Raw genomic sequence first — 21,285 nt, 5'->3', positions numbered from 1 at the left:
ATGTGGCTTAACGCTGTACATCCCAAACAGCGACTCCAAACTCATCACAGTATCTCAAAGTTTTGGTCTCTCTCAGGTAGTGGAAGGACCTACTGAAGGTCTCCATAAGAACCCCTTCATCAGACCCCACCCCCAACCCTCAAAAATCCTCTCAACAGATAAATCTCTCTTCTCTTATGAGATGCGGGGGGAGCTCACCTCCAAGAAGCCACAGCCCAGGGCAAGTGGTCCACACCAGAGGTCTCACTCCACCTCAATAATCCTGTTCATTATGCTTATCAGCACGTCCTATTCACCATACAGGGCCAGTTCATCAAAATAATGCTGGACAACAGGGAAGCAATATAATATAGCGACCAACAGGGTGAAGCCAAGAGCCAAGTCCTTAAGTGCATTTTCTATCAGATGGAAATCTCTGCATTTTTTCTTCCAGGCCTACAGAATACAACTGCTGATTCCCTGAGCAGAAAATTCCTTCAGGACCATGAATAGGAGCTCAATGATTCTGTCTTTCACAGCATCTGCCAGACCTGGGATCTCCCAGAAGCAGACCTTTGTCAACCCAAAGAACAGGAAATGTCACCTTTTCTGTTCTAAGGGAGGACAGGGCTGCAATTGATTGAGAGATCCCCTGTTAATACCATGGTCCCGTATCCGGCTGTATGCTTACCCGTCGCTACCCCTCATTCTCAAGACATTGCTCTTTCCTGTTGCAGTTTGGGTAAGGGTTATTCTCATAGTGCTGCCCTATCCAAGACAAGTGTGGTACTCTAACCTCCTTCATCTATCTGTGGCCTCTCTGTCTTCCTCTCTCAGAAGGGATCTCCTGTCACAGAACTCTGGGACCCTTATCCATCTAAACCGCTCCTCCCTGAACCTGAGAGAATGGTTCTTGAGCCTGGAGCTAACCTGTTTAGATAAGTCCAGTCAGTTCTCCTATCTAGCAGGAAACCTTAGTTTTGCAAAACTTACCTTACACTTCTATTCCCGGTGTTCTCTTCACTTTTCTTAAGCATCAGTTCCACTGTCCAAAACCCTAGATTACCTGTTCGATTTAAAGACTCAAGTTTATCAGTGAGCTCAGAGTACATTTGGCTGCTATCACAGCCTTCCACTCACTCACTGAGGGCATCTCAATTTTTGTCCACAGTACTACAGCCAGTTTTCTCAAGGGCATGTATAACTTGTTTTTCCCTGTATGGAACCCGGCCCACCAGTGGGACCTTAATTTGGTTCTCAGTGCTCTGAGGAAACCCCCCTTTTACCAGTGGCTACCTGTTCCCTCCTTCACCTCAAGATCTTATTCCTTATAGCTATCATTTTGACTAGACAAAGGGAAAAACTCAGTGCTCACATGGCAGACCCACCATTTACTACCTTCAATAGAGATAAAGTTATACTATGTCTCCATCCTCACTTCCTCCCTGAGGTCTCTTTGAAATACCATATTAATCAAGAAATCCATCTACCAGCATTCTACCCAGAGTCTCATGCCTCCAGAGAGGAAACTAGCCTACATGCTCTAGATGTCAGAAGGGCTCTTGCCTTCTACCTTGACAGGACTGTGATGTTCAGGGCCTCCAGATTATTTGTATCCTTTGCAGAGATGGTGAAGGAACAGCCTATTTCCATGCAGACTGTCAAAGCGGGTTTCAGGATGCATTTTAACTAGGGCTGTCAAGCAATTAAAAAAATAATCATGATTAATCGCACGATTAAAAAAATTAATCATGCTATTAATCATGCTGTTAATAGAATCCCATTTATTTAAATATTTTTGATGTTTTCTGCATTTTCAAATATATTGATTTCAATTACAACACAGAATACAAAGTGTAGAATGCTCACTTTATATTTATTTTTGATTACAAATATTTGCACTGTAAAAAACAAAAGAAATAGTATTTTTTCAATTCACCTAATACAATTACTGTAATGCAATCTCTTTATCATGAAAGTTGAACTTATAAAAGTAGAATTATGTAAAAAAACAAAAAACCAAAAACCTGCATTCAAAAATAAAACAATGTGAAACTTTAGAACCTACAAATCCACCCAGTCCTACTTCAGTCAATCACTCAGACAAACATGTTTCGTTACAATTTGCAGGAGATAATGCTGCTCGCTTCTTGTTTACAATGTCACCTGAAAGTGAGAACAGGAGTTCGCATGGCACTGTTGTAGCCGGCGTCGCAAGATATTTACGTGCCAGATCTGCTGAAGATTCATATGTCCCTTCATATTTCAACCACCATTCCAGAGAACATGCGTCCATGTTGATGATGGGTTCTGTTCGATAACAATCCAAAGCAGAGTGGACTAACGCGTGTTCATTTTCATCATCTGAGCCAGATGCCACCAGCAGAAGGTCCGTTTCTTTTTTGGTGGTTCAGATTCTATAGTTTTTGCATCTGAGTGTTGCTCTTTTAAGACTTCTGAAAGCATGCTCCACACCTCGTCCCTCTCAGATTTTGGACGGCACTTCAGATTCTTAAACCTGGGTCAAATGCTGTAGCCATTTTTAGAAATCTCACATTGGTACCTTCTTTTACGTTTTGTCAAATCGTCAGTGAAAGTGTTCTGAAAATGAACAGCATGTGCTGGGTCATCATCCAAGACTGCTGTAACATCAAATATATGGCAGAATGCAGGTAAAACAGAGCAGGGGACAGACAAGTCTCCCCCAAGGAGTTCAGTCACAAATTTAATTAACACATTTTTTTTTAATAAGCGTCATCAGCATGGAAGCATGTCCTCTGGAATGGTGGCCAAAGCCTGAAGGGGCCTACGAATGTTTAGCCTATTTGGCACGTAAATACCTTGTAGCAGTGCCTGCTACAAAAGGTCCATGCGAACGCCTGTTCTCACTTTCAGGTGATGTAAATAAGAAGCAGGCAGCAGTATCTCCTGTAAATGTAAACAAACTTGTTTGTCTGAGCAATTGGCTGAACAAGAAGTACGAGTGAGTGGACTTGTAGGCTCTAAAGTTTTACGTTGTTTTGAGTGCAGTTATGTAAAAAAAATAAATCTTACATTTGTAAGTTACACTTTCACGATAAAGAGCTTGCACTACAGTACTGGTATGAGGTGAACGAAAAATACTGTTTTTATCATTTTTACAGTGCAGATATTTGTAATAAACATGTGAGTGCTGTACACTTTGTATTCGGTTGTAATAGAAATCAATATATTTGAAAATGTAGAAAAATATCCAAAAATATTTAATAAATTTCAATTGGTATTCTATTGTTTAACAGTGTGATTAATTTTTTTGAGTTAACCGTGATTAATCGACAGCCCTAATTTTAACGTGTTGTGAATCTGCTGGGATGTAGCCCCCTTGGACTTGATAGCACACTTCACCTAAGGCTCAGTCTACATCTGTAGCTCTACTGAAATATGTTCCTGTAGCAGAAATCTGTAGGAGTGCAACTTGGTCTTTCAGTCACACTTTTGCCAAGCATTACACCAGCTTACCTGTTTCCAGAGATATTACCTTTGGTGACACAGTCCTCCTAACCGTCTTGGACTTGCCTTCTCAGCACCCACCTTCTCACTGAGTTTACTGCTTGGGAGTCTCCTACAGAGTAGCATCCGTAGGGACACATACTCGAAAAAGATGGAGAGGTTACTTGAGTTCTTTGAGATGCTTTATCTCTGTGAGGGCTCCACTTCCCACCCTCCTTTCTGCTTGGCTGTGGTCGAACAGTTGGGTCCACGCCTGCTTATATTCCCTAGGTTGGAAGCATGAGGTGCTGGTCTGCATAGGCCTGCAAATACTGCTTTGCATTCTCCAGTGGAGAGTGCACAGACATGCTATGGTGATGCACCCACAGGGACAAAACATCTCAAAAATCTCAAGTTACTAGGTGAGTAACTTCTCCTTCTGTGCTACTAGGTGAGTAACTTCTCCTTCTGTGCTGTATATTTGTCTAGGAGGAATCAGTTGAAGTCTGAATTCCACAGATACTATTTGAAATTGTTGTCCACTCATCCTGATGAACAGGTTTTGGCCAGGCAACTTAATTATTGATTCATTATTTTTCCTGTAGATGGTCATTCATTAGATTTGGATGCTGCTCTTTGGTTAGAATTGTTCATTCCACCATAATGGAAGCAATTTGGCTTTTTCTTTCCCTTCTTCTAAGTTCAGATGTCCACTGCTGGACTGCAGCAGCACTGAGCCCTAACACCAGCCTAAACAGCCTTTCAACGAGAACGCAGCTTTAGGATTGCTGTTCTTTAAAACTGAGTGCTTTCGAGTCGAAGAAGCTCTGACTGCTCGGAGAATCAAATGAATTGGATTTTCAGTAACTGGAACCTGCTGGTGCTTTTAGAATAGTCTGAGGATCTGGTTTCTTGTGCTTTGTGTCTCAGTGCATCCTGTCCCACCCATGACTGGCTTCCTTCAACAATATAGCAGAGTTCTAGCCCACAGTTGCAGTTTCTCTACCACAGACCTTTCAAATAGCTTGGCTCTGCAGAAAAAAAGGAAGCCTGAATTTCTCTTGTCTCCTCACAGATTCGTCTGTGTGAGTCGCAGCAACCTGTCCCAAATTGTCATTTTATTGTGCCTGTTTGCAGTTATCCACAGAGGTAATGGTGTAGTAATAGGTAATGGTGTAGTAATTTATACCACCAGCCTGCTAGCACACAATCCAAAAGGCTGTAATCTTTAAATAATAAAATCAGTATTAAAGACACAATTGCCCCAGATGTGGCATAGCTGTAAAAATAGGCAACAAGTCAAAAGCAGTTCTGAGATAGTTTGGTTGAACTGTTATGGTCTAGATCAAGAAGGTTGATGATGACACCAATAACTATTTCTCGGCATAAGAAATTGTGGGACTTGCTGACAGTGGAGTTATTCGCATCAAAGCCCAATTGCAATATACTAGTGGTCTCCAAGGAAAAAACATCAAGGCACAAAAGCAATAGATCTCTAGAATTTCTGCAGTATAATCCTCTTCCGAGAGTTTCCAAAGAAAGCATTCTAGAAAGCCCAAGTTTCAGCTTTGTGTCCTAGAAACAGCAAATGGTAAGACTGCCTAGATACCTGAAGATTGCTTAGAGACAGCCGAGCTACCTAAATTCTTTTCAAGTGTTCAGGATTCTCCTCTGGTGTATATCAGAAGTCTGATTTTGGAATGCTGAAATAGTTTTTCCAGTTTGAAAAGTGCATTCCTTGAGAACAATAGCAGTAACCTTGGTTCCAGAACTGCATGCAGTATATGAGGAAATATATAAAGCAGCCACATGGTCATTGATGCAGTTAGTAGAAGTCAGACATGCAGTCGGGTGTGCCATGCATCTTCCATTAGCATCAGTCTTGTTTTATAGGCAGCACATGTAATGACACCTATAGTTCAGGTTGCCTACTTCTACCCATTGTAAAACCATATAACTTTCACACTTGAACAGTTGTGGCTGGAATTTTTCATGCCAGGTATCTGCCTGAAGCTTTTTTTTTTTTTAAGGTGAAGCGTGGGTGGGAATTTCAGCAAAAATTATTCAGCTGTTTACAAGAATGTTGAGAAAAATATATTCTTCTAACCATGTTGACAAATTTGTTGTAAGGTTCTTTGAGAAGCTCTAGTGTCTCCATCACAAAAATATTATGTGACCATGTAATTAAAATGCATATACACAGGGGAGTAGAATTAGAATTGCATGGGCAAACTTTATTCTGGCATTTCCTAACTTTTTGTATGCTTGACTTTGCAATGTTTTCTCTCTTAATATAATTTTGTTTTATGTAATATGTATAGTTTCAAATCCCTCTTAAATGGCTACTGCTAAATTCCTTCTGTCAGAATCTAGGAATTTGTCAGAGGGGAAAAAGAGGAGAAATATTGGGAGAAATACTGGAAATTTCCTTTCTTGGGCCTATCAGGTGCACTGATTCAAAACCCCTTAATTTATAATTTGTTATGATAATCACAAACACAGATACAGGCACTTATGCATTTATCATGTATTTCATGATGGTGCATCACAGGCATTTTTCTACTGCCTTATTTGTTCTTTATTTAGGAAGTTTAGTCAATTTTTTAGGTATTGGTCCTTTAAAAGGATTTGACTAGCCTTCAGTAGGATTCCATCCATGTATCACCAGATGTTCTTAAGGCTGTATATATGTACATATGCACATATGTAGTTTAAATATGTGAATAAAAGTATTACTCCTCATAGGTTTCTAAGGCCCACTCAATAGTGGCCATACAATAGCATTTCAACAGGGTTTTAATACACACAGCAGTGCTAAAATGGTAGTTGGTTACAACCAAGGCCTCATATCTCCAATGACACTGTATGCCTAAATTTATGTGCCATACCTTACGTCTATGAAACACATTTCCACCCCCAGGTCTCACTGCATAAAGAGGCCCCACTCTTGTACATCTAGTGGTTTGGGAGAGGTGAGTCAGATTGTAGTTGCCACCCTGCATTTCGCTCCCCTTCTACTATGACTTGAAGTATGCCATTTTCTGTATTGAGCTTCTCAGGATCTCAAGGGTGAGGCATGAACTCTGGCCCCTCAATACCTCTCTGATCTGTTACAAGTCTTTTGCTCCCCTCAGTCCCTTCCCTCCTGTGGATCTGCCAAGGCCCATGGGATGGGGACCAGCACTTCTGAACACTTTAGGGGTAAAATTCTATATATGCTGTATCATGTTGGGTCTAAAGTCTGCAACAAGACTTTGCTGTTTGGGTTGGGGTATCAAGTATACAGAACCCTAATTTATAGTAAAGATTAAACTTTAGTGCATTTGTCCAGTTTTTTAAAATACAGATTAATTTTTAAAAATTATAGTTTATATCTATCTCTGGGAGGCAAACTTTCTTTAATATGTGTATTTTTTTTAAAAGCGAATTTTCTAATCATGCACACAGGTCTGTTTGTATTCATATTTGAGTCCTTGCCTCTGTAAGTTTTATACAGGTTTTTAATTGTACCTTCTGATGCTAAAATATGTTCAGTATCCTATTTCCCCATTTAAAATAACTAGAAATAAGAATATATTTGGTACTTTAAACCTTTTACTAGTTTAGTAAAGAGTAGTGGTAACTTCTTCAAAGTTTTCATTTTAATGTTTGTTGTAGTTGGTGTATGAATTTTTCCTGAGATTTTTGGAGAGCCCAGATTTCCAGCCTAGTATTGCAAAGCGATACATTGATCAGAAATTTGTACAGCAGGTGAGTGTAACATTTTTATATTTAATAGTCAATTAACTCTTAACTAAAAGGGATGTTGTGGTGTTGGTTTGTATTGCACAGCTGAATATCTAAATAATACAGCATAATTTTACTTGTGCAGGTCATAAAATAACCAGCTTTATTAAAATGTAATTCTTTGTATTGTAACATGAGAATCCTTTGTTTGCCAACTGTTTATATTAGCAGAGGAACATCTACATAGACTACATGTAATCTGGGAATTCAGAAACATATAAAATATAGGGATAATACTGAGTTCTGTTGCAATTATTTTTTCTTAACATACAGTAGTTTCAATTTGTGGAACAAATTCAAGTTTCTTAGTGATCTATACTGTATTTTAATGTTTTCCCATGAAATAGATAATCCTCAGTGCTGTTCTATTGTAATGGCTTTGTGACTCTCACTACATAAGCTAATATTTTTGTGATGGTTCTCAGGGCACCCAGGACTGTGAGTCGTCTTGTTACCCCAGCATCCAACATGAGGGAGACTTGCCTGTGCCTAGCTGGTTGTTGACTCCGTAACACTAGCAGCCTTTCAGCCACTCAAGCACTCTCTTCTGGGCTCTGCCAGCCTTGTATTTGCCTTGCATATTAACAATAGATGCATCCCAGTCCCCAAGTCCCTTTTGAAATATTCTGTTGTGATATCCAGCCTCTGACACCAGTTATTCACAGAAATCCCAGGTCCTCTGCCTCAAAAGTACCCCAAGTTTACCAGTTTTACCTTAAAGCACCGCTCCTGTATAACACACAGCACTTGTAATAAAACAGAAAATTTATTTAAGAAAGGAGAGAGATTATGCTATGAACAAGAAGCAGAGATGGAAACAAATAGTTACAGTACATAACAAAATAATAAAACTCAAACCTGGGTCAACACTTCATATTTATCTTTCATATCTAAAAATAGGTTTTCCTCCCAAAGTTCAGTCTGTTGCAGAGCTGGCTACCTTCACAGGAACTAGGATCCAGTTTTTCATGAGAACACCCCCGCTCCTCAGGATGTCTCCTCAATAAAAGGATCCAAAGTGCCTTTCCTCACTGCTATCCTCAGTGCTATTTTCCACTGCATGCATCCGATGAAGTGAGCTGTAGCTCACGAAAGCTTATGCTCAAATAAATTTGTTAGTCTCTAAGGTGCCACAAGTACTCCTTTTTCCTCACTGTGTTATGCTGAAACAGTCTTTTGTCTTTATTCATAGGCAGGGTGATTCTCTGTTTGCTGTAATGTTTCTTTTTTACCTCCAAGTGGTTTTGATTACTTGCAGTTGTCTCTGATGGTTTTCCATTGAAAGTCTTGGAATGGAGCAAGGCTAGACAGTTGAGCCTTTCATTCCATCACTGGCTAACCAAGGCAGGGTGACAACTCTTTCTTGAGTGGGCCATCACTGAGATATATGTATCCCCGTGTGACTAATGTTTACTCCGAGTCCCTAAAGCATACTTTCGATATAAATACATTATTCTCTAAATATTACCTGTACTTACATCTCACAGGGATTATGAATCTTGACAAGTTATGAACAAGAAACCAGTTAGTATAAGCAAAAAAGTATATAAAATGTGTAATGCATCATATTTATTTTGAAATGAGAAGTCATTTAGAGCAGATATATTTTCTGTTACCTACTGATATCAGATTCAGACAGAAAGTACTCATAATTGTGATGGCTGTGAGATTTTTTTTTTTTTTTTTTTGTTCTACAGCTTTCTTTATAAAAGCACCATAATTCTGTCAGAACCTCACTCTTTTCTTTCTCCTGAGAAAATGTACATAATGCTTGTTATCTTTTCATTTTACAGAATGTAGGCCCTGATCCTGCAAAGACTTATATATGCGCTTAACTTTAAACACATGAGTTTTGTTGAAATCAGTAGGCTACCTGTGCCTATTTAAGCATGTGTATATCTTTGAGGATAGGGGCCTTAAATAAATACCTCACTGTCATTTGTGAGAATTGTTTACAATTTTTTGAAGCTATAAAGTGCAGCGCTTTCTAAATGTTGAGTTATTAGATAAAACTATAATCAAAATGATTAATGTAAGGACATTTCATCCCAGTTTAAATGACTTAACGTAAGGGCATTGTATAAGAAGTTTCCTGTTGGGTTTGGATGTAATTTTTAGAAGATTAAATGCTATGGGACAGTAAAAATAAAGCATCTGAGTTAACAAGTTATATTAATTTATTTAATATTGAATATTTGAACAGAATTGTAAGTAACAATGTTGTTTGCATCTAATAATACTTTAATGATTTGTGAATTAGAATTAACAAAATGACAGTTTAATTCTTTTTAAAAAGTAATATCTCAGATTTTTTTTTAAAGCTGTTGGAGCTTTTTGATAGTGAAGACCCACGAGAGCGTGATTTCCTAAAGACAGTCCTTCATCGAATTTATGGAAAATTCCTTGGATTAAGGGCATTCATCAGAAAACAAATCAACAACATTTTCCTCAGGTGCGTTATAGATTTAGTTCTTTATATAGCCTAGATGATAAATATTTTCCTTAAGTCAAAGATTCTCGTTTTTAAAGGTTGTACCTGAAACAGCCAGCAAAATTGTCATAGCAGGTGCTATCTAGCTAACAGGGAAGTCATATAGTTGTCCGTTACATAGACTTGGTCTGTAAGATGTTGAATGAATGAGAATTGAGGGAGCTCAGCACCTTGCAGGATCAGGTCTTTATTTTAGGACTTGATTATGCTTGAAAACTTTCACTAGTTGTAAAATGTAAAACTTAATGTTGTTACACTGGTTCAAATCCCTAATATACTTACTTAAACAAGTTTAAATCACACTAACTGATTTAGCTTAATGTGAAGGAAGAATGAACTCTTAAGCATATGTCTGCACAGAAAAAGCTATGCATTGGCTAGCCTACCTGAGCTAGCTTGAATCTAGCTATCATGGGTAACAAAAGCAGTGAAATCAGTGCTGTTGTGGGATTGAGTGTGGATATTACAAGCCTGGCACAGACCCTGGGAAGGTGTTTGGCTCGCTAGTTCATTCTGACTTCGCTACTGTTCTTACCCACACTAGCTGGATTCAAGCTAGCTTGGGTAGGCTAGTCTGGCTTTTGCTGTAAAGATGTACCATAAACCCCAAAAGAGCCAACTGACTTTTAACTTTGAAGAAAAACAAATGTTAGAAATAAAATAAAATACATTTGAGAAGGAGTTTCACATTTAGAAATTATTTTTCCCTTCTTAGTTTCGTTTTATTCGTGTATTTATTGCTATTACATCTTATTTTTTAACAGGTTTATATATGAAACAGAACACTTTAATGGTGTTGCTGAACTACTTGAGATATTGGGAAGGTAAGTTTGGTTCGATAATATAAAATGAACAGTTGAACATTATTTTTTGTGTTCCTATCCAATTATTTTGGGGGTGGGGTGAAAGAATTGTTCTGATGCTTATAGTGATGAACTGAGGTCATTGGTATTTTTATATTTCCATGTTGCTGTGCAAATGTAGAATTAGAAAAGTGCACTTTCTCTGTGTAAATCTTAGAGATGATCTGCAAAAGATTTCTTTTTAAATTGGGCTTCTCTTTTTGGCTTTGGCATGATGCATGAAAAGCATGAAAGGTAGCTTTTTCCTTAAAAAGGGCTTTGTTTTCCCTTGCTTTATCTTAAAAATATTGACATTTCTCAATCATGGCTTTGCCAAGAGACTAATTGTGTATCTCAGAGGAGAATATTGTTAGCTCTTACATCTAAATTGAAGATATTAAATCTTTAACAGGTTTTTCCTTCTCTACCATGTTAGTCATTAAAGCTTTGTAGGTGTTAAAATAGTCTGACTGAATATCCTCTCCCCTCACAGTTGCTTATCTTTCCCACTCTGAGATTTTTGTGATGGTACTCCACAGTTGACATAGATCTATTCTGCACTGGTGAAATTTACCAAAAAAATTCCCACAGGTTCAGCTGAATACTTGTTAAAGTTAATGAGAGCTGGAGGGAGACAGAGCTTCAATGATCATTTTTATTACTGCTTCAATTAGACTTGCCTTTTAGCAGGCTTAACTAAAACACTGATTCTTCCTGCAAGAGCATGTCTACAGCAGGGCTCCCATATACAGGATTAGCTGAGTCATTGAGGATTTTTTGGTAAACTTCACTGGTGTACACATGGCAATGGTGTCTACCCTTAAGAAGCAAGACCTGAATTTGTAAGGTAAAAAGCAAACTACTACCTCCTCCCTAGCCCCCATTTTAAAAAAAGCCACCCAAACAAATAAACTTTCAGGTCTTATTTATGTGTCAAAGTAGTAAAATAGGACACAAGTCTATCTCTTCTCTTTCAAGGTCACCTTTTAATTATTGTGGGTGGACAGTGTGTCAACCTCACTAAGCTCTATGGTTAATGTGCCTTGCTAAGCTCCACAGTGATTTAAAAATGGAAAAATCTTAGAAATTTGAGTCTAGATTATCACCAGAGATCACAAAAGAACTGAACTTGTCTACTGCAGACATTGATAACTGAGGTATGGCATTATACTTATTGATAATAGCTGAGGATGGGCTTCCTGCCCACTTCCCAGTCCCTAAAGTAATAGGCACATTTTGTAAAATACATATAAAAATAGATTTGAGTACAGTAGTTCTCAATCTACCAAGAAAAAGACAGTTCCCCCATTTTTTTAAGATGAAATAACTGTGCTTATTCATGTTTTTCAGCATTATTAATGGTTTTGCACTGCCATTGAAAGCAGAACACAAACAGTTTCTTATGAAGGTGTTGATTCCTATGCATACTGCTAAGGGTTTAGCTTTGTTTCATGCACAGGTAGGTTTTTTGAAAAATTATTGGAACAGAATATATTTTATTAATATATAAGTATAAATAAACCTTAAAATGTTTTCTATACTTGGGAAAAAGAAATTGAGAAGTCATAGCCTGCATTTGAAAACTTTTTGGTTTTTACTGGTTTATCACAACTCAGACATTATTTAAGCTTGGTACCTTTTTGTATTGTCATCTTCAAGTAACAAATACTGTTTACAAAAGAATAGAGGAATCTTGAATGTTTTTCTTTGAGAAGCATACTTCTTTCTTGTTCTTCTTCGAGTGCTTGTTCATGTCGATTCCAAGCAGGTGTGTGTGCGTGCACATGCACAGTAGCTGGAAGATTTTTTTCCCCTAGCAGCATCCATGGCATCGGCCTGGGCTCCCCCTGGAGTCATGCCTTCATGGCGCCCAATAAAGGGCCCTGCCGATACGCCCCCTCCCCCCCCCCCCCCCACAGACACAGCTCCTTCTTACTGCCAGTGACAGTAGCTGGAACTTCCCCTTGCTCTTGCTTCGGCAAGCAGCTGAGCAGTTCTTCAAGTTTTTGCTGTAGATAGTTAGTTCTAGTTGGTTAGTATAGCATAGTTAGTTCACTTACAAGTTTTAGTTATGGGGGGTTCCCCCCCTCTTTTTTCTCCTCCCCTTATTTGGCACCGGGGCCTGCCGTGATCCCCGGGCTTCAAGACTAGCCAAGACTGCACAAAATGCATACCTAAAAGTGACTCCACACCTCCTGTTTAGTGTCTGGGCAAAGGTCACCAAAAAGACTGCTGCAAGATCTGTTGTGATTCCAACGAAGAACTATTAAAGAGAGAGAGCAGAGGCTTAAAAGCCTCCTCATGGAGGCAGATCTCTAACCTCAGTCGGACCCAGGTGCCAAGGATCCCGCTCCCAGTACGTTGTCTTTGGCGTGGAGCAGTCCAGTGCTGTCTTTGAGAGATCCAGCATCTAAGAAAGACCCTGCCAAGGAGGCTTGGCACCATCAGGAGCCTCCCAGGGGCACTCCAGCCTTCGGCACCAGTCCCAATCGCCAGCGCAGAAGACGACAAAGAGGCTGATCCTCCTCGGCAAGATCCAGGGACCACCCATCAGTGGCACCTTAGTTGGGCCACGGCTCTGAGGCTCAGAGTGGGGCTACATTGACTCCTGCCCATGTGAGGAGTACAGGCCCATCGTGCTCACTGAACCCCTCAGAGCACCTGTTGCTCCCGTCCACCCCAGGGGCTTTTGCGGCAGTGCAGGACCCGCTGAGACTCGCGGCGCTGTTCTCACCCCCGAAGCAGGAGGATGCGCCGGCACCGCAGGCTCCATCCCCGCACCCCATTCAGTCAAAGGGAAAGCTGGCAATGATGTCACGCTGATCCCCGTCACCTCGGCACCCCCCGACGCCAGTGCCTCCATCCAGGGAGCACAGTTGGTCCCCAGGCTCCCGATGCTCTATGTTGAGAGGTGCAGCGCCGCCCTGGTCCTCCTATTCTGAATCATCAGTGTCGGACACGTACCACTCTGACTATAGCAGGAGCAGAAGGTCCAGCTCAAGGCGCCATAGAGGGTCTCACCCGATGCAGTGGCCCTCACAATGGCAGAAGCCAGCTCAGTGGCCCTTTTGGACTCCGTGGGCTTTCCATCAAGGCCAGGGTCGGAGCCAAGGATCCTGCTCAGGAGCTGCATCAGTGGCATCTGCAACATTTGTTCCGCCACGACCAGCAACTGAGCCATTCCCTCCAGTGTCAATGCCGTTGACCGTGGTACTGTCACCAACATCGGCCCCAGAGGCATCAGCACCTCAGACTGCTGCTACGGTGCTGGCTGTGCTTTCGGCACCAACGACAGCACCAGCACAGACATCGACACTGGCTGTGACAGCATTGATGAAGACCCCGGCACAGACGCTACACCAGACGTCCGTACCGGCATGGGACCCAACGTCGGCACCAATACCCGTGCCCACCAACCACAGTCCCCCCAGGGTCACGAGATCCCTCGAGTAGGGATGGAAGAGAGCAACCACCTCCTCTGATGGCGGCCTCCTCGTCTTCACCAGAGGAGGCACTGGCGGGCACTTACGTAGCCCCAGCTCTGGACGACTCCAGGGTGTTGCAGCAGTTGCTGCGCCGGGTCGCCCAGGATCTGGCCATTAAGGTGGAGGAAGTGGTAGATGATGCAGATCCTCTGGCCCTTCCAGTATCACCTTACCGTTTAGAAAGACAATTATGGACATGACTAATACCCTGTGGCAGACCCCAGCCTCGTTGCAACCCACCGCAAAGCATAACGAACGCTGGTACTTTGTGCCCTCCAAGGGTTATTAACACTTATATTCCTACCCCCAGCCTGACTCTCTGGTGGTGGACGCTGCTAACCAGGGGTAGAGGCAAGGCTTTCAGGGCCCTTCCCCCAAGAATAGGGACTCCAAAAAAACTAAACCTATTCGGGAGAAAGGTGTACTCAACGGGGGGACTACAACTCCGACTATCTAACCAGCAGGCCATCGAGAGCAGGTACTCCTACAATATCTGCTCGGTGATGGCTAAATTCACAGAGTTGCCCCCTTCTGACTCCTGTGCCGAATTTTCGGCTTTGGTTGAGGAGGGGACTGATCTCCAGGGCGTCCCTGCAGGCCGCACTTGATGGGGCAGATGCTGCCACTAGGATTATGGCCACAGGAGAAGCCATGAGAAGGGGCTCATGGCTCCAGGTTTCTGGTCTCCCCTATGAGGTCCAGCAGATCATACAAGACCTGCCTTTTGAGGATGAGACTTTTTTCGAAGAAAATGGACAAGAGGCTAACCAGCCTGAAGGACTTCAGAGCTGCCCTCAGGTCCCTGGGCCTCTATATGCCATCAACTCAGTGGAGACACTTCCATCCGCAGCCTCCTCAGCGGTTAGCATCAATGTGACCCTGCCTCGCCCAGTCCTCGATTCCCTTCTGTGGTGGCTCGACCCTCAGGAGGTGTGCTCAGGGGTCCCCTTCACCAGTCCACAGCCATCTCTTTTGCTAATGATGGACGCGTCAGACTTGGGCTGGGGAGCACGTCAAGGAGACTGCAGGACTCAGGGTCTCAGGCAGATCTGGCTCTCCACATCAACGTCAGAGAACTGAGAGTGGAGCGCCTGGCATGCCAGACCTTCCGGGCATACTTAACAGGACAATGTATATCAGTTATGATGGACAACACCATGGCAATGTTCTATATCGACGAAGGGGGTTCATGCTCTTCTTCTCCCCTGTGCCAGGAAGCCCTCATGCTGTAGAACTTGTGTAGAACATTCAATACGCCTACAAGCGTTGTAACTCCCCGGGGTACAGAATGAGCTGGCAGACCACCTCAGCAGGTCCTTTCACGGCCACAAGTGGTCCCTTCGCCCAGATGTCGCAAATTCGATCTTCCAGAGGTGGGGATTTCTCCAGATAGACCTCTTCGCCATGCGACGCAACAGGAAGTGCCAGCAGTTCTGCTCCTTCCAAAATCACAGCCCGGGATCAAGCACGGATGCGTTCCTCCTCCTATAGGGAGATTGTCTCATATATGCCTTTCCACCCATACTGCTCGTTCACAAGGTACTCCTCAAGATCCGGAGGGAACGAGTTCAGGTCATATTGATAGCTCCAACCTGGCCCGCTAGCACTGGTATACATCTCTCCTAGATGTGTCTGTGGAAGCTCCAGTGACCCTGCCGCTCTTCCTGGACCTTCTGACAGAAGATCATGGTAGTCTCCAACATACAAACCTCGGGTCGCTGCACCTCACGGCACAGAAGCTCCATGGTTGAATCTGGTGGAGGTTTCCTGTTCAGACCAGGTTAGACAAGTCCTCCTTGGCAGCAGGAAACCCTCTACAAGAGCTACCTACCTTGCCAAGTGGAAGAGATTTTCAGTCTGGTCGGCACAGCACCATTCGTTCCCAATGCTCGCCTCATTGCCACTTATTCTGGACTACCTCCTCCATCTGAAGCAGCAAGGGCTCTCAATGTTGTCAGTAAGGGTTCACTTGGTTGCTATCTTGGCCTTCCACTCAGACACGGAGGGCCACTCTGTCTTTGCTAACCTAAAGGTCAGCCGGTTTCTAAAAGGTCTCAACAGGTTATACCCTCAAGCCCGGAAACCTGTCTTGGCTCAGGACCTCAGTTTGGTCCTTTCTAGACTCATAGGACCGCCCTTTGAACCCTTGGCGTTGTGCTTCCTGCTCTACCTCTCTTACAAGGTTGCGTTCCTGAGAGCGATAATCTCGGCCAGGAGGGTGTCTGAACTTAAGGCCCTAACATCAGAGCCCCCTTACACCGCAGTCTGAGCCCCGAACGGTTCAGCTCAGACCTCATCCTGCTTTCCTACCGAAGGTTGTATCACAGTTTCACATTAACCAGGACATCTTTCTCCCGGTATTCTACCCTAAGCCGCATTCCAGCAGCAGGGAGCAGAGACTTCACTCCCTGGATGTCCTCAGGGCGCTAGCCTTTTATACTGAGAGAACGAAGCCATTCAGAAAGTTGGTCCAGTTATTCGTGGCCGCGATGGACAAAATGAAAGGTCTGCTTGTGTCGTCGCAACGCATTTCGTCATGGATCATGTCCTGCATTCGTGAGTGCTACATCGTGGCGGGGGTTCCTGCACCTCCAATCACTGCTCACTCCACCAGGGCGCAGGCTTCATCAACAGTGTTCCTGGCCCAGATTCCCACTAAGGAAATCTGCAGAGTGACAACGTGGTCCTCTGTTCATAATTTCACCATGCACTATGCAATTATGCAGCAGTCCAGAGAGGATGCGGCCTTTGGACGAGCAGTGCTCCAGTCAGTGGACAACTCCAACCCCACCTCCTGAACTTGGACTTATGAGTCACCTGATTGGAATTGATGTGAACAAGCACGCGAAAAAGAAAAAACGGTTACTCATCTTCTCGTAACTGTTCTTTGAGATGTGGTGTTCATGTCCATTCCAATACCCACCCTCCCACCCCTCTGTTGTAGTAGCCGTCAAGAAGGAACTGAGGGGGTGGAGGGTCTGTAGGGCCCTTTATTGGGCGCCATGAAGGCATGACACCAGGGGGCTCCCAGACCAACCGCACGGATGCTGCTGGGGAATAATCTTCCGGCTACTGTGCATGTGCGTGTGCACACACCTGTTTGGAATGGACATGGACAATACATCTCGAAGAACAACAGTTACAAGAAGAAGAGTAACCGTTTTTTGTATGGGCTTAAGCAGTTCAGATAAAGCTGCTCTACTCTGCCTAATAAATATTGTACATTTAAAAAATATATTAAAGCAGTGATATATAATAGCTTTTTGGATCTGTTACAAATTATGTAGCTCTAATGTTAATTATGGAGTGCCAGTTTCAATTCCATAGTTAAGATTGAGTTCTGTTTTTGCAAGGATTCAACCTCTTTCTTATATTTTGAAAAATACAGCGTATCTTCCCCAAACTTTGTGAATTTACAAATAAATCTGATAATTTAGTTTTATGGCTATTTAAAAACAGGCTCCTTTAAGCTAGTATCTGTTAGTCTTTCCTTTGTCCTGAATGATATGAAAATAATAGGAACTTCAGATTTTCTGTGTATTTAATTTTCTGAAATCTTGGGCTTAGACTATATCTGAAGACCTTAGGTTGTAATTAAGCTAAATGGTTAACAATTTGTTTACAATTTGAATCAAATTGTTTATACAGGCTACAGGTAGGGTCAGCTCAACAGCTGAGGTAACTCTTTAATTGGGTCATTGGGCATCAGAGGTAATTTAACCAATCACCATTCCTCAATAGCTGATTGGCACGCAACAGTTCCGTTGGTTGTAAGCACGGGGACTGGACACGTCAAGTTAGTAGACTACTGTGCCAAAATGTCCCTACTTTTTAAAGGTTCCATGACTGCCAGCTATTTTGACATCAATGCCTGAAAGACACTCTGTGGTACTAGTGCCTCAGCTGTGATGCACACTGAAGTAGCACTGCCGGGGAAGTGAGGCAGGAGCATAGGCAAAGCTTTTAAAAGTACAGGGACATTGGGACACTCAGACTGGGCTCTCCTGCCCATCCTTTCAAATAGTGCCAGTCTTTGTAATATAGCCCTCTAAAGCAATAAGTCACTTGCAAATTAAGGGATAGATTCACCAGTACACTTTGGCTGCTTTGTACTGTTCTGGCAAAGTAGCTGTAAATCTGGGTTCGCTACCTAGTGCACTCTGACTGCCTTATGTTTAGGGGCCTACCAAATTCACAGACATGAAAAACGCATCACAGACCATGAAATCTGGTCTTTCGTGTGCTTTTACCTTATGCTATACCGGGGTCAGCAACCTCTGAGAAGTGGCATGCCGAGTCTTCATTAATTTAAGGTTTCACATTTACATTCCCCGACAGAACCCCAGACTGGCAGTGGGCTGAGTGGGGCCAGCGGCCAGAACCCCAGCTGGCATGGGGCCGGGCAGCTGGAACCCCAGACCAGCAGCGAGGTGAGCGGGGCCGGCAGCTGGTATCCCGGGCCAGCGGCAGGCTGAGTGGGGCCGATGGCCGGGACCCCGGCTGACAAGGGGCCGGCGGCCGGAACCCCAGTCTGTCAGCGGGCTGAGCGGGGTGGTGGACAGAACTCCAGACTGGCAGCGATTCACCTGCTGCCAGTCTGGGGTTCCACTGGCTCCTGCCAGCCGGGGTCCCGGCCGCTGGACCCGCTCAGCCCGCTTCCAGCCGGGGGTTCCGTTCACTCAGGCCTGCAGCCGAGACCCCGGCTGGCAAGGGGCTGGCGACCAGAACTCCAGACCATGAGGGGCTAAGCGGGCTCAGCCTGCTGCCAGTCTAGGGTTCCGTCTGCAGGCTCCTTCCAGCTGGGGTCCCGACCCCGCTCAGCCCGCTGCCGGTGTAGGGTTCCGTTCACCCAGGCAGGCAGCAGGCTGAGTTGGGCCAGCAGCTGGGACCCCGGCTGGCAGCAGCGTGCCAGTAAAAATCAGTTCGCGTGCTGCCTTTGGCACGCGTGCCGCCAGTTGCCAACCCCGTACCATACAGATTTCACTGGGGAGACCAGCGTTTCCCAAAGTGGGGGTCCTACCCAAAACGGAGTTGGGGGAGGAGTCACAAGGTTATTTTAGGGGCTTCGTGGTATTGCCACCCTTGCTTCTGCGTTGCCTTCAGAGCTGGGTGGCCAGAGAGTGGCAGCTACTGACTGAGGGCCCAGCTCTGCAGGCAGCAGTGCAGAGGTAAGGGTGGCAATACCATGCCAGGCCATCCTTATTTCTGTGCTGCTGCTGGCGGCAGCTCTGCCTTAAGAGCTGTGCTCCCAACCAGCAGCCACCGCTCTCCAGCTACCCAGCTCCGAAGGCAGTGCCAGAAGCAGCGCAGAAGTAAGGGTAGCCGTACCGCAGGCCCCCCCACCCACAATAACCTTGTGACCCCGCCTTCCCCCCCACAACTCCTTTTTGGGTCAGGACCTCTACAATACAACACAGTGACATTTCAGATTTAAATAGCTGAAATCATGAAATTTAAGATTTTGAAAATCCTATGACCATTAAATTGACCAAAATGGACTGTGAATTTGGTAGGGCCCTACTTATGTTGCACTGGTGAATATGTCCTTACAAGTTAGAATTTAAAAACATAGTTTAAGGTTGAAGCTGTGTTTCTTCAAATAATTGGAAATCTCACATGGCAATATTCTAATTGGGCTTCTTGTATAGTGTTCATATATGACATTTAATTAAAAAAAACTAAAGAAATTTCCAGCCAAAAACTTTGTTAAAATGGAGGTAATGTTGAGAGTATGTATCAACAATTTAAGGGTAAAAAACAACATTAGAGATGTTATAATTATCCCAAAATCGAGCATTACAAAGCCAGGAAATTCAGAATTAAGGTTACACTTAAAAGAAATCCAAACATATTAACTATGGAAATGCACAATTAAGATACTCAGCGGGAACTGTGTCTAATCGTTTTAATCAAATCTGGGATTTCAAACACTAAAATGCCTTTGTCATAGTTACGTGGTTATTGCATGGTATCAATATACAACAGAATTAGTTGTTTGAATGTGTTAACTGGATGCTTCTATACCTTGAAATCAGTGTTGCAGAGAGAAAAGGTGGGTGAGCTTTCAAGTTTACACAGAGCTCTTCTCCAGATCTGGGAAATGTACTCAGTGTCACAGCTAAACACAAGGTGGAACAGATTGTTTAGCATAAGTAGTTGAACAGTACCTTGAAATATGTGTTAAGCTGGAGTGGTCTGTTAACACCTCTTAAGTCACAGACTGGGGTGGGGGGTTGAAGGAAAGGTGGGGAGGAGGAGCAGGTAGCTGGGGTGGGGCGGAGTTGGAGGGTTACAGATGGTTGTAATAAGGCAAAAATCCAGTCTCTCTATTCAGTCCATGATTTTTGAGTTTCTAGCAAAGTTATGAAGTTAAGTTCCCAGGCTCGTCTTTTGAAAGTATTGTGCAGGTTTCCTGATGAGGACTGATAGGTCAGATATAGCGTGTTCGCTTTGTGAAAAGTGTTCACCCACAGGTGATGTGGTGTTTTTGTCTGTCTTTTGTGATTTTTCTTGTGTGAGTTCGTTCAAGTGCATAGTGATTGTCTGGTTTCACCCACGTAGTCGTTATTGTGGAATTTAGTGCACTGGATGAGGCACACCACATTATGATAGACATGTGTAGTTCCCATCAATCTTGAAAGGTGTGTTGTGGAGGGTTTGATCATTGCAGCAGTGGAGATATGTCTTCAGATTTTGCATCTGTTCTGGCAGGGTCTGGTGTTGCTTTGAGTTGTTGTGTTCTGGTCTGTGGGGAGCTTGCTTCTGATGATGAGCTTGGAGAGGTTGGGGGGTTGTTTGAAGGCCAGAAAAGAGGTTTCAGGATGGGGTCTCTATCGAGTATGGGTTGTAGTTATTTGATACTTTTTTTTAAGTACATCAGAAGCAGGAAGCCTGCTAAACAACCACTGGGGCCACTGAAAGATGCAAATGTGAAAAGAGCACTCAAGGACGATAAGGCCATTGTGGAGAAACTAAATGAATTCTTTGCATTGGTCTTCACAGCTGAGGATGTGATTGGCTCAGGTTTGGGATTCCCTTTCTTTTTAGGTGACAAATCTGAGGAACTGTCCCAGATTGAGGTGTCATTAGAGGAGGTTTTGGAACAAATTGATAAACTAAACAGTAGTAAGTCACCAGGACCAGATGGTATTCACCCAGAAGTTCTGAAGGAACTCAAATATGAAATTGCAGGACTACTAACTCTAGTTTGTAACCTATCATTTAAATCAGCTTC

The 21,285-nt window shown here is 43.3% G+C and overlaps 1 protein-coding gene across 1 annotated transcript in view; it reads left to right on the top strand.

The window, feature by feature from the left end:
- PPP2R5A (protein phosphatase 2 regulatory subunit B'alpha) overlaps window positions 1-21,285 on the top strand; it is a 93,704-nt gene that overhangs the window by 54,394 nt on the left and 18,025 nt on the right. Inside the window, exons 4-7 of the mRNA XM_084623041.1 lie at window positions 7,105-7,197; window positions 9,555-9,685; window positions 10,489-10,548; window positions 11,917-12,025. Of these exons, the coding sequence (XP_084479167.1) occupies window positions 7,105-7,197; window positions 9,555-9,685; window positions 10,489-10,548; window positions 11,917-12,025 (393 nt within the window). The remainder of the gene's footprint in view (window positions 1-7,104; window positions 7,198-9,554; window positions 9,686-10,488; window positions 10,549-11,916; window positions 12,026-21,285) is intronic.

Source organism: Lepidochelys olivacea, assembly GCF_965140295.1.
Source record: "Lepidochelys olivacea isolate rLepOli2 genome assembly, chromosome: 3".
Classification (NCBI taxonomy): Eukaryota; Metazoa; Chordata; order Testudines; family Cheloniidae; genus Lepidochelys; species Lepidochelys olivacea.
This window is presented reverse-complemented; position numbering and strand designations above follow the sequence as displayed.